The 12918-nt window shown below is 43.3% G+C and overlaps 1 protein-coding gene across 1 annotated transcript in view; it reads right to left on the bottom strand.

Moving 5' to 3' along the window:
• LOC126412116 (phosphoribosylformylglycinamidine synthase) overlaps positions 1–12918 on the bottom strand; it is a 223331-nt gene that overhangs the window by 109496 nt on the left and 100917 nt on the right. The window contains exon 12 of the mRNA XM_050081551.1: positions 3586–3809. Coding sequence (XP_049937508.1) covers positions 3586–3809 — 224 coding nt within the window. The remainder of the gene's footprint in view (positions 1–3585; positions 3810–12918) is intronic.

Below are 12918 nucleotides of genomic sequence, written 5' to 3'. Positions count from 1 at the left end.
ACGGCTGATAAGGTGGCGGAGCTCAGCTAGATGGTGGAAGAAACCGCTGCAGTTCCACTGGAGGATGTTATTAGCCATGGATGGGAAAGGCGTGAAGGGACTGGGGAGGCAGATTACGCCTCCGGGGCCCCTGCTGCTATGGAATCACCACCTGGACAACAGCCATCGACTGCATCCGAGGGACTGGCGAGATCCGTGTCCTCAGCGGACGCCAGAATCTCCACCTCATCCTCAGACGCAGAGCTTGTAGGAAGCGGTGGAATGGGTGCCACCGCAACGTCGGTAGCCTTGGGGAGTTTCTTCTTCTGCTGCTTCGCGCGCTGTGCCTTTGGTGGTTCAGGCTGGGAGGGCGTCACTGGGTCAGTCTCAGGGACAGACGATGATCGTGTGTCCCGACGACCAGGGACTGGCGGTTGTTTGAGCCACTTGCGGCCGTCGGTTTTGGAACCGGTTGGAGCGTGCGAAGGAAGGTCCCCAAGGGACCCCTTCCTTACGAGAGGAGCCGAAGAAGTCTTACGCTTCTCCGGCTGGGAAGGGGGGACTGATGTCCCCGATGGTTGGGGGGGTGTTGCTCCTGAAGTAGATGGAGCAGGAGCAACAGGAGGTTTAGTGCCCCCCACCATCAAGGGGGCAGTTGTGGGACTTCGACTCTGAGAGGTGACCAGAGCGGATGGAAGTGGAGAAGGAGTGACAGTGGCGGCATAAGAAACTGGCATGCGCACCGGATGAAGCCGATCATATTTCCGCTTCGCCTCAGTGTACGTCAGGCGGTCGATAGTCTTTATTTCCATGATTTTCCGCTCCTTCTGCAGGATCGGACAGTCTGGCGAGCAAGGCGGATGGTGCGCACCACAGTTCACACAGATTGGAGGCGGCGCACAGGGATGATCAGGATGGGAAGGTCGACCGCAATCGCGACAGACAAGGTCGGAAGCACAGCGTGAAGACATGTGGCCGAACTTCCAACACTTGAAGCACCGCATCGGGGGAGGGATATACGGCTTGACATCACAACGGTACACCATCACCTTGACCTTCTCAGGTAACGTGTCACCCTCGAAGGCCAAGATGAAGGCACCGGTGGCAACTTGACGATCCCTCGGACCCCGGTGGACGCGGCGGACGAAATGGACACCTCGGCGCTCCAAGTTGGCGCGCAGCTCGTCGTCGGACTGTAAAAGCAGATCCCTGTGAAAGATAATGCCCTGGACCATGTTCAGACTTTTATGGGGCGTGATAGTGACGGAGACATCCCCCAGCTTAGTACAAGCGAGCAAGGCCCGCGACTGGGCGGAGGATGCCGTTTTTATCAACACCGATCCGGACCGCGTCTTGGACAAGCCCTCCACCTCCCCAAACTTGTCCTCTAAATGCTCTAAAAAGAACTGAGGCTTCACGGAGATAAAGGATTCCCCATCAGCTCTGGTACAGACAAGATATCTGGGCGAATACGTCTCAGTGTCACGCAATGCCTGTCGTTCCTCCCATGGTGTGGCGAGGGAGGGGAACGATTTGGGGTCATAAACGTTACCTTTAAAATGGGCTCTCGAACGCTTAGAGACTGCTGACGGCTGGCCGCCAGCGACAGATGATGTACCACGCTTCATTGCGGGTCATCCGCCCTGATGCCACCTACTCCGACCAAGGGCCCTCCCCACGGGCGCCACCCAGCCACAGCAAAGGCCACCTGGCAGGATGGCCATTGCCGGGAGTCCTGATGCCCCAGGGAGATGGGCATCTACTCCTTGGCATACGTGGGGAGTGAACGGCGCAGGCATCAGTAGAGCGATCCCTGTGTTGTCAGGGGGCTACAACCAAGAGGGTACATGGCGACCCCACCACAACGGACTGGCTACCGTGCTGGATCTTAGGTGCAAAAATGGCCAAGGTCGTCGTCACAGTTAAAAGAAACACTGCAGAGTGCAGCGTGGTAATCGCCCAAGAGATCGAAAACGAGCGGGACACGATTGCAACGACGAGAAAGACGGCTATAGGTCTAATTGCACGAAGGATACAGTGCACCATGTAAGGTGCCCTTCCCCAATTGGCTCGCTCTTCGGAATAATTTAGATAGATGGAGGTCAAACCCGAGAGGGGACCATCACATAAGGCCGAAACGTTTGAGACTCCTTGTAGTCGCCTCTTACGACAGGCAGGAATACCGCGGGCCTATTCTAACCCCCGAACCCGCAGGGGGGAATTAAAATGAAAACATAAATACACCATAAATAATGAGCAAAGGGCAGCCAGGTCACAAAGAATGAAAAAGTTTTGGGAGCATAAGAGGAAACTGAAAAGCCAAATATCTATTTTGAAGAATTAGGTAGTTACGGACTGATTCAAGTGCTCCAGTGAGGACATTATCCATTGACACGGGGTGCAGTGCAACACACAGGAACGTATGAAAGGATGAATGGTGAGCAGTATGCGTTAGGGCTGACTCAGCTACACATAGCAAAAATGAAATTGCAAATATCTGTTGAAACACCAGAGAAAATATGCATTACAACGCTTCAGAGACACACCCAGTATAAATTCTGCCTGTAGACACAAAATAACTATATTTTAAATATGCATGATGACATTTTGTATATGGTGGAACGACCAATAGATGTTCAGGTTTTCATGACATTTAGATGTGTCCTTTTTACATGATCTATAGTGCATATATAAAAATTGCAATAAAAATCCATTATAGAGGTATTTCTTACCATTATGACAACATAACCTAGTTTGAAACAAGGGGTGAGCTCTAATAATTACAAGGTATTGTATTAGGTGTTGAAGTTTTTCACTGGCTTAGAATCCTTCGCTAATACACATGAGCATACACATGTAAAAAAAATGAAATAATGGCGGACACTTAAGTCAGATTTGAAAATTGTTCTGCATATTATACAGGACAGACAAGAATAATTTTTGAAGAAGACTTTCTCCAACATTTTGATGCATTTAGAATCAATCAATAGCTACATATTTGCAGATCGGAAAACACACAAAATCCCTAGTATCCATCACAGCACAAAAAGGTCAATTTACTGGAGGAACAACAGATTTATTTGCACAATTGTGAAGAGCCTGCTAGTTTGCTGAATATGTGCTCTACTCAACATTGTTTTTGTTTAACAGCACACACAAGAAACCACACAATGGTGTACCTGTAACTTCTGTAAAAAAAAAACTGAGCCTCATCATATGGATCAACACATGTCATTATGCATAACCTGAAGTAAAGACACTAAAGGTAGAATTTGTATATACATTCCCGTGAAATATCATACTTGCGTGATAAATTAGTATGTTGTGTATACATTAATTCAAAACACAGTCATAATTATTTATTTTTATATGAATAAGGAAAGAAGTACTCTGGACATTAAACTGACATGAGACAAAAGTTTCTTTGAAACTGCATAAAACTAGAGATATTTCCGTACATTGGTTGAAGTTTCGATATTTTCATTTGCAGCTGTTTGGCTTTGGAGAGTGTATCTGTGCTTACTTGTACTCTTCCGGTATTCCAAGAAAGGTATCTTAGTTAATTAAAACATTTATTCTGGATGAGAAATAAGTATAAAATCCCACCTTTCCATTGTCAAGAACAGTACCAACAAAGTTGATGGGGCACCTCTCTCGGTTAGCTATCTGCTGCGTTAACGGCACATCTTCTGGACGACATAAAAATGCATCATTCTCCTGGTATTCAGCACCCCACAACTCCAGTGTACTAATAGTAGGATCACCAAGCTGGAAGCAGCGAGTGAAAATCACAGCGCCGTTAGGTTCAACAAGTTCCTTCAACACGTTGCCTGCAACAATGAACTACATTTTTTTTTTGCTCTCAGTTAGCAAATACATGTAAGACATTAGTTCATTTTAGTTCACCGGTACATCAGATGGCATGATAAAATCTTACCAAGCAAACAGGAAACAGTTTGTAGTTCTAAGAGCTGCAAGATTTATATACATGGTGGAGAAAAATAGCACAATGATAAGGTTACAACAAGACAGAGGATGTTGAGTCAAGTAAAGTTTTGCAGGTAACTACAGTTCAGAGGTAGGACTATAAAAAGATAGTCAGTCAGTGCCAAGTGTGTGGAAGTTCATCTGATAAGCAAACAAGTCTGTGTAGGTCCAACTATAAGGTTTTGTCTGACTGAGCAATAATAGCCTTACAGGACTTTTTGCATAGCTTATTTAGCAGTTGAGTATTATCACAGAAAATTCACATCTATCATAGAAAGTTTCATAAAGTTCTCCTGTCTCACTGTACAGTTCAAGCCATTATCTTCAGTTAAATTAACAGCATCTGTACTCTTTAGTGTAACACCTATCAACTGAGGCAAGAAAAAAAACTTCTGCATCCTCAATCCTCACTAGCTGTCATTTTATGGCTGCAGCTCCGCAACAATGCATTTCCGACCGAATTACCAGGAAAATTATTGCTTGATTTGATATCTCCTGCCCTGTCCTGACCTTATTGTCAGGTTGTTTTTCTCCACCACATATAGCAGAGAAGCCATTAACTGTAGATATCGCGTGTCTCAATGTTTTGTACTATGGCCACTCCATTTCCTTGTGTTTGAAAATGATGTTAAAGGCTGTTCTCTTGTTCTAAATTAGTCGTATAAGCAGACATCCTTTTCTTTTTACAAACACAAAACCTATGATGAATCATGGATTGCAGCACCAATATTGTGAATGAAATAGTTCAATATTTTAATGAAAGTCAATTTTTTGCAAGCAACAGTTATATACCAAGGATGGAAGTTAACATAAAACAGTGATCAATTATTTGAGACAAACTAAAAATGATCTCTTACATAGATTTTCTAAAAAAAAAAAAAAAAACAGCCTGTCAAAGAGATTTGCAAAAAAATATGTTACCTAGATACTGTAAATACATTGTTACACTAAAGATAGCATATCATTAATTATTTTACTTGGTTTATAGGATTACGTAATGGTTACAGGTTTATGGAATATAAACTTGGCATGCGACAATACACCACTGGTCTTGCAGAACTGAGCTGTGATGATCATCTAGGTGGCTGGGCATAAAAGTCTACCCAAGTTTGTTCCACAAAAACTGGTATCTTTATTAGCAATAATGGCCTTTAAGCACCAGAAGTAGACAATAATGGTCACACACAAAATGAAACACACAACGTAACATTTCTTAGGTTTTAAGCGACTACTTCAGTGACATCTGCTAGCACCACGATCTGCTGTTTCATGGAAGATGAGGGCACGATTATGTTCCGTGTTGGTGCATAATAGGGACAGCGCAGAAGTTAATACTGCACCGTCCCTATTATGCACACAACTGCCAGGAGCACTGTGTTGTGCCTCGGTGCAGCTGTGCTATTCTTTGGTTTTGTTTTGTAATAATTATAAAGGCAAAATTCAGTCAACCAAGTTAACTGATAAGTGGTGACCCTGATGTGGTCTGGAGTGGAAAATAAACACACAACAAGTTCATTCCTTTAACAATACAGTGAGATGTCAGAAGAACCAAACATTTCTTCTCTGGCTGTCCGCCTATCTCCGTTCTGGCCTCATAAACCGATTCTATAGTTAGAAGCAAGCTTCAAGCTTCAATTACGTATGAATTACTACAGACATGACAAAACTCGCGCTCATGGTGAGCCAATTACACCATCACTATGCAGCCACAGTGCAGGACGTTATCAACGCGCCATCAGGACGAATCCTACACTACGCTGACATCTGAGCTGATACGACAAGTTGTAGCCTCCCAAGAGGACCGGATACACCAGATGCTCATGCAAGAAGTCATATGATACCGGAAACACTCACAGTATTTAGAGCACTAAGGTGGATACTAACATGGTTCCAGACAATCTACTGCGCATGCTGTGGACCAGCAGGTTGCCACTGCAAGCTAAGGTGATCAACTCAGAAAAACATGTTGTTGGACGCAGTAAGGGGACTGGCAGATGGTGTACAAGAAGCCACGTTCCAGCGCAGGTTAATGTAACTGCAGCACATTGCAACATTGCCACACCACCACAGACATTTGCAGTGTGTGCCAATTATGATGACCGCACAACAAAGGTCAAGCTACTATGTGCACAGATCAATGTGTTATTGTCACAGAACAGTGCAGATGACAAATGCAGCATGTGTTACAGCAGACATTGCTGAAGTACTTGCCAAAGGTTCAAGGTGGATAACAAGTTAAATGAGTCAATACGTAGATAAACTAAACAAGAAGTTCGGCTAATCACATTCTGCCTTTGGAGCATGAGCAGTGCGTTGACATAAAGACAAGAGTGTTGGCTTATCTTACACACTTTCACTCATTGTTGTCTGACACAATTATATTCTGGGGAGTGCATCCAAAGTAAATAAACTGTTCACTCAGCAGGAGTGGGCAATAAGAATATCATGTAGAGTAGATAACTATGGATGCCACAGATGCCTTCTAAAGGATCTCTGGATTTTTCCAGTTAGTTCCCATTACACTTATTCCTTAATTATCTGAAAACTACCTCGAGCAGTTAAACAGAGAACTGACTCGAGGTGATAACATATTAGACCTTCTGGTGACAAACAGACCCAAACTATTTGAAACAGTTAACGCAGAACAGAGAATCAGCGATCATAAAGCGGTTACTGCATCAATGATTTCAGCTGTAAATAGAAATATTTAAAAAGATAGGAAGATTTTTCTGTTTAGCAAAAGTGACAAAAAGCAGATTTCAGAGTATTGACGGCTCAACACAAAAGTTTTATCTCAAGTACAGATAGTGTAAGTTCCGTGGACAAAGTTCAAAACCATAGTACAATATACATTAGATGAGTATGTCCCAAGCAAGACCGCAAGAGATGGAAAAGAGCCACCGTGGTACAACAAACGAGTTATAAAACTGCTGCGGAAGCAAAGCGAACTTCACAGCAAACATAAACATAGCCAAAGCCTTGCAGACAAACAAAAATTACACGAAGCGAAATGTAGTTGAGGAGGGCTATGTGATAGGCGTTCAATGAATTCGAAAGTAAAGTTCTATGTACTGACTTGGCAGAAAATTCTAAGAAATTTTGGTCTTATGTCAAAGCGGTAGGTGGATCAAAACAAAATGTCCAGACACTCCGTGACCAAAATGGTACTGAAACAGAGGATGACAGACTAAAAGCCAAAATACTAAATGTCTTTTTCCAAAGCTGTTTCACAGAGGAAGACTGCACTGTAGTTCCTTCTCTAGATTGTCGCACAGATGACAGAATGGCAGATATCGAAATAGATGACAAAGGGATAGAAAAATAATTAAAATCGCTCAAAAGAGGAAAGGCCGCTGGACCTGATGGGATACCAGTTCAACTTTACACAGAGTATGCGAAGGAACTTGCCCCTTCTTGCAGCGGTGTACCGAAGGTCTCTAGAAGAGCGTGGCATTCCAAAAGATTGGAAAAGGGCACAGGTCATCCCCGTTTTCAAGAAGGGACATCGAACAGATGTGCACAACTACAGACCTATATCTCTAATGTCGATCAGCTGTAGAATTTTGGAACACGTATTACGTTCGAGTATAATGACTTTTCTGGAGACTAGAAATCTACTCTGTAGGAATCAGCATGGGTTTCGAAAAAGACGATCGTGTGTAACTCAGCTCGCGCTATTTGTCCACGAGACTCAGAGGGCAATAGACATTGGTTCCCAGGTAGATGCTGTGTTTCTTGACTTCCTCATGGCGTTTGATACAGTTCCCCACAGTCGTTTAATGAACAAAGAGCATATGGACTATCAGACCAATTGTGAGATTGGATTGAAGAGTTCCTAGATAACAGAATGCAGCATGTCATTCTCAATGGAGAGAAGTCTTCCGAAGTAAGAGTGATTTCAGGTGTGCTGCAGGGGAGTGTCGTAGGACCGTTGCTATTCACAATATACATAAATGACCTTGTGGATAACATCAGAAGTTCACCGAGGCTTTTTGCGGATGATGCTGTTGTATATCGAGAGGTTGTAACAATGGAAAATTGTACTGAAATGCAGGAGGATCTGCAACGAATTGACGCATGGTGCAGGGAGTGGCAATTGAATCTCAATGTAGACAAGTGTAATGTGGTGTGAATACATAGAAAGAAAGAACCTTTATCATTTAGCTACAATATAGCAGGTCAGCAACTGGAAGCAGTTAATTCCATATATTATCTGGAATAGGCATTAGGAGTGATCTAAAATGGAATGACCATATAAAATTAATCGGCGGTAAAGCAGATGCCAGACTGAGATTCACTGCAGAATCCTAAGGAAATGCACTCCGAAAATAAAGGAAGTAGGTTACAGTACACTTGTTCTCCCACTTCTTGAAAACTGCTCACCGGTGTGGGACCCATACCAGATAGGGTTGATAGGCGAGATAGAGAAGATACAACGGAGAGCAGCGCACTTCGTTACAGGATCATTTAGTAATCATGAAAGTGTTAAGGAGACGATAGATAGACTCCAGTGGAAGACTCTGGCAGAGAGACGCTCAGTAGCTCGATATGGGCTTTGTTGAAGTTTCGAGAACAAGTAGTATATTGCTCCCTCCTATGTATATAGGATGAGGATAAAATCAGAGAGATTAGAGCCCACACAGAGGCATACCGACAATCTTTCTTTCCACGAACAATACGAGACTGGAATAGAAGGGAGAACCGATATAGGTACTCAAGGCACCCTCCGCCACACACCGTCAGGTGGCTTGCGGAGTATAAATGTAGATGTAGATGTAGAAATGGTTTTCATTGATGATAATGAAAAACGAGTTTCACCTGAACTGTGATTTGCACAGTAACAACAGAAACTGCAAAAATAGTTTTCATGTAAATATTTGCCTATTTATTTAAGGTTCACTGTGCTGTTATGTAATATGGCAAAAAGGTGTTCAACAACATTCCATCCAACATAAAACAAGAAATTGAAAAATGATCTATTCAAAATTAAAAACATATTTCATTAGTTATCCTCCTACAAATTACCTGATCATCTAGATTCAAGGATTAAAAATTTCTGCACTGGTGTGCAGAACTTGAGGACAAAAATAAGATAAGCATGTGTCACTGCCAAGTAAGATAGCTCAGTGAAACTTGGACAGTACCTAGAAAGAGCTGCTACAATATAGTACAAAAGGTAACTGAAAGAAATAAACAAAGAGGAGAACAGTAATCACAGTTTTATTCAAACACAATAATTACACTGAAGTCATTGTGATTTATGATGGTCTCCTGTACAGTACAAAAGGACGGGCATGGTGTGTGATCACCACGGATGGCAATGCATATTCTGCAACATGCTCCTATGCAGGCCACAAGGCTTGTAAGGAATTCTTGTGGTAGGACATTCCATTCATCCACCAACACACCTAACAACTGCTGTACGGTCCTTGCTGGAATACATTTCCCAATCACTTCCCATGTATGCACAATGGGATTTAAGTAGGGAAAACAGGCAAGCAATCCATTCACCAATTATCTTCTCATTCCTAGAGCTCCTCCATCTGCGCCTTTTGATGCGATCACACATTGTCATCCATAAAAATGAAGTCAGGGCTGAATGCACCCCTCAAAAGGCGTACAGTGTCACAATAACACTGGCTGGTCATTGTACTATGTTCCAAGATTTAGAGGGCAGAATGCCCACGCAACTTTATGCCTCCCCATACCATAACACCTGGACCACCACAACGATCACATGCAACAATGCTGAATTAACTTGCATATGTCAAGATGTGGGAACACATAATATAACCAAAAATGTTGCCAAAACTCATCGTTTATGTAGTCCACGTGTTATGGTGCGTGGAGGCATAATGTTGCATATGTGTACTGACCTCCAAATCTTTGAACATGATACACTCATCAGTCAGTGCTATTGTGACAGTGTACTCCTTCCACAAGTGCATCTCTTTATGGGTGCTCTTGGCCCTGATTTCATTTTTATGGATGACAATGCACGATCGCATTGAACAGTGTAGGTGAGCAAGAGAATATTTGGCGAATGGACTGGCCCACCCATTCTCCCAACTTATGTCCCTTTGAGCACAGTTTGAATGCTTTGGGGAGACATGCTGCAGCATGTCCACATGCACCAATGACTATCTAGCAGTTGTCAACTACACCGGTGGAGGTATGGAACATCCTATTGAAAGAACTCCTTAGCAACTTTGTGGTCAGCATGGGAACACATGGTAGAGCACGCACTAGCGTCCTTGGTTGTCACACACCCTATCCCAATTAAGAATCATGCCCTGCCTTTTGTAATGTTTGAATTAATGCAGCCTGATCCTTAACGTGTGCATATCCGACTCCATTTCTCAATTGGTTTCACTTATTACAAGCATCGTAACTGGAAAAAGGGGGGGGGGGGGGGGTGAGGGAAAGATGTACATTGAAAAAGCAAAATGACATTTCCTTCAGTAATGATGCCTGTAATGAGAAATAAGGTTGCACTTGTACTGCTGAAGGCTCAAGATGTTTTACTGTAAATATCTGATGACTGTAAGCAGTTACCTTTGTACAGTTCTTTTGTAATGCCCTTGGAACCATCGTAAGTCAAGATGACATCAGTTTAATTATAGTTTTGAATGAAAGTGTCATTTCTGTTCATCTCATTGCGTATTTTTCTCAGTTACCTCCTGTTCTATACTGTAGCAGTTCTTTCTATCTATGTTCCGAGTTTCACTGAGCTACATTACTTGGCAGTAATTCATCACATGAAAGTTACTTTTGTCCTCAGATTTGCACACCAGAGTATATGTCAAGTAACAGTGCTCATTGTACAGTCATATGACATGTAGTAGTAATGTACTATTATTCAGTGCTTGCAGATGTAGGTACGTACTATCTTGGAAAATTCTAATTTAATTGATATTAAGCAACTATTGGGAGATAAAAAGCAGCTATCTAGCATTAGTGAGAGAGAAATAGCTTATGTCAAAGTAAAAACAAACAATTGGAAGTCCAGCTTGGAATATTAACAATATTTTGAAAAGAATAGATTGCTATTCACTGTAAACATGACTCATTGAGTTGCAGGGAAGCATGAAGAAAAGACTGTTACATATGAGCTTCCAGCCGAAGCCTTCTTCAGAAAGACACACACACACACACACACACACACACACACACACACACACACACACACACACAGAGAGAGAGAGAGAGAGAGAGAGAGAGAGAGAGAAAACACCTCCCATACAGTCGGGCCAACTGAGGATGGTGCACCTGCAGTGACTAAGAACGTCCTTGGCCAGTATACTGAAGGTCTTACAAAGGCGTTCACAGATAGACACTATGCCCCAGACCTAGTCCGCTAAAAATATTTCCTGTGCCATATCCCCATAAACCCTCAATCCTCCAACCGCCCCCCAATAATCAGCTACAAATGAGCACCGCCTTTGTTACCCAACATCACCCTAGACTGGAACAATGAAACCACATCTTTCATCAGGGCTTTGATTGTCTATCATCATGCCTTGAAATAAGGGACATCCTACCCAAGATCCTTCCCACCACTCCTAAAGAGGTGATTTGTCATCCACCCAACCTCCACAGCATCCCATCCCATCCCTATGCCATTTCCAAATCAAACCCCTTGCCACAGTGATCATATCCCTGTAGAAGAACCAGGTGCAAGACCTGATCAATCCATCCACCCACCCAGCACTTCCTATTCCAGTTCTCTCACAGGCGTATCCTACCCACTCAGTGGCCAGGTCACTTGTGAAAGCGGACACGTTAAGTACCAGATCTGCTGCAGTCACTGCCCAGCTTTTTATATTCGTATGACTACCACTCAGCTGCAATGGCCACCACCAAACTGTGGCCAAGACCAAGTTGACCATCTTGTAGCACAATATGCAGCTGAACATAACATGCTTGATTTTAATGATTACTGCAGAGATGGGAGTTATCCTTACAACACATTCTCTGCTCCCGAAATTATCTCGACCTCAACCTACAATAACTTCTATCCCCAAACCCTCCACCCACTCTGTTCTCTAACCTCCTCCCTATTCATACCCCCTCATCTTCATTGTGCTCTGCCCTCTGCCAATGCACACATTGGTATTTTCCCCTCTTTGCTCGATTCCTTTCACACTCTACCTCTCCTGCCACTTCATCCCCCCACTCCTGATGCTGTTTTTGTCCCTGCAAGCTCTGCCAGACAGAAATACTCTCTGCCCCGATGCAGACCATGTTCTACCCCAGTGCTTCCCAACCTTTTCAGCTGGCAGACCCCTTCTTCAGTCGAAAATCCATGGCGGACCCCTAGTCAGTCAAGAGCACAGTAACTCTTTAAGTTCCAGAGCAAAACCCATGGGAACTGAAAGCTTCTTAATGCAAGTGCCATGTTCCCAATGCCCCCCCCCCCCCCCCCAGAAGTATCAATAGTCTTTGGTTTAGAGATGAATGACAAAAATTGAAATTAACGATCCAATTTGAATTCCCACTGTATCCAGACACTTACTACTGGATTTACTCCCTTTGTTCAACACACTGTAGCCTGATTAAAATTACTTGGTAATTGAAATTTCACACGATGGAGCTGCCTTCCTCCAAGAGCAATCAACGTCACGTCCAAACTGTTCGCTGTTGACAAACTGCCGCTTATGGTCTGCTCACTTCCACTGTTGTGTAAGGAGCATGCATATTTCGTAACAGTCGTGTGTGTGTGTGTGTGTGTGTGTGTGTGTGTGTGTGTGTGTGTGGTTTTTCGTGAAATCCGAATAAAATTTTTCAAATGTATGTAAAGTCTTCATTTGGTCATCCTCCCTCCTCATTCATTTCAACTGGAAACTTCCCTTGTTGTGAAGGAGATGGAAAAACTGCACCCTTCTTCAATGATCCTGACTTCAGCCACCGATCCATGTTAGAAGTAATAAACTGATCAAAAATCGACTTATG

The sequence above is a fragment of the Schistocerca serialis genome, chromosome 7 (assembly GCF_023864345.2).
Source record: "Schistocerca serialis cubense isolate TAMUIC-IGC-003099 chromosome 7, iqSchSeri2.2, whole genome shotgun sequence".
NCBI lineage: Eukaryota > Metazoa > Arthropoda > Insecta > Orthoptera > Acrididae > Schistocerca > Schistocerca serialis.
This window is presented reverse-complemented; position numbering and strand designations above follow the sequence as displayed.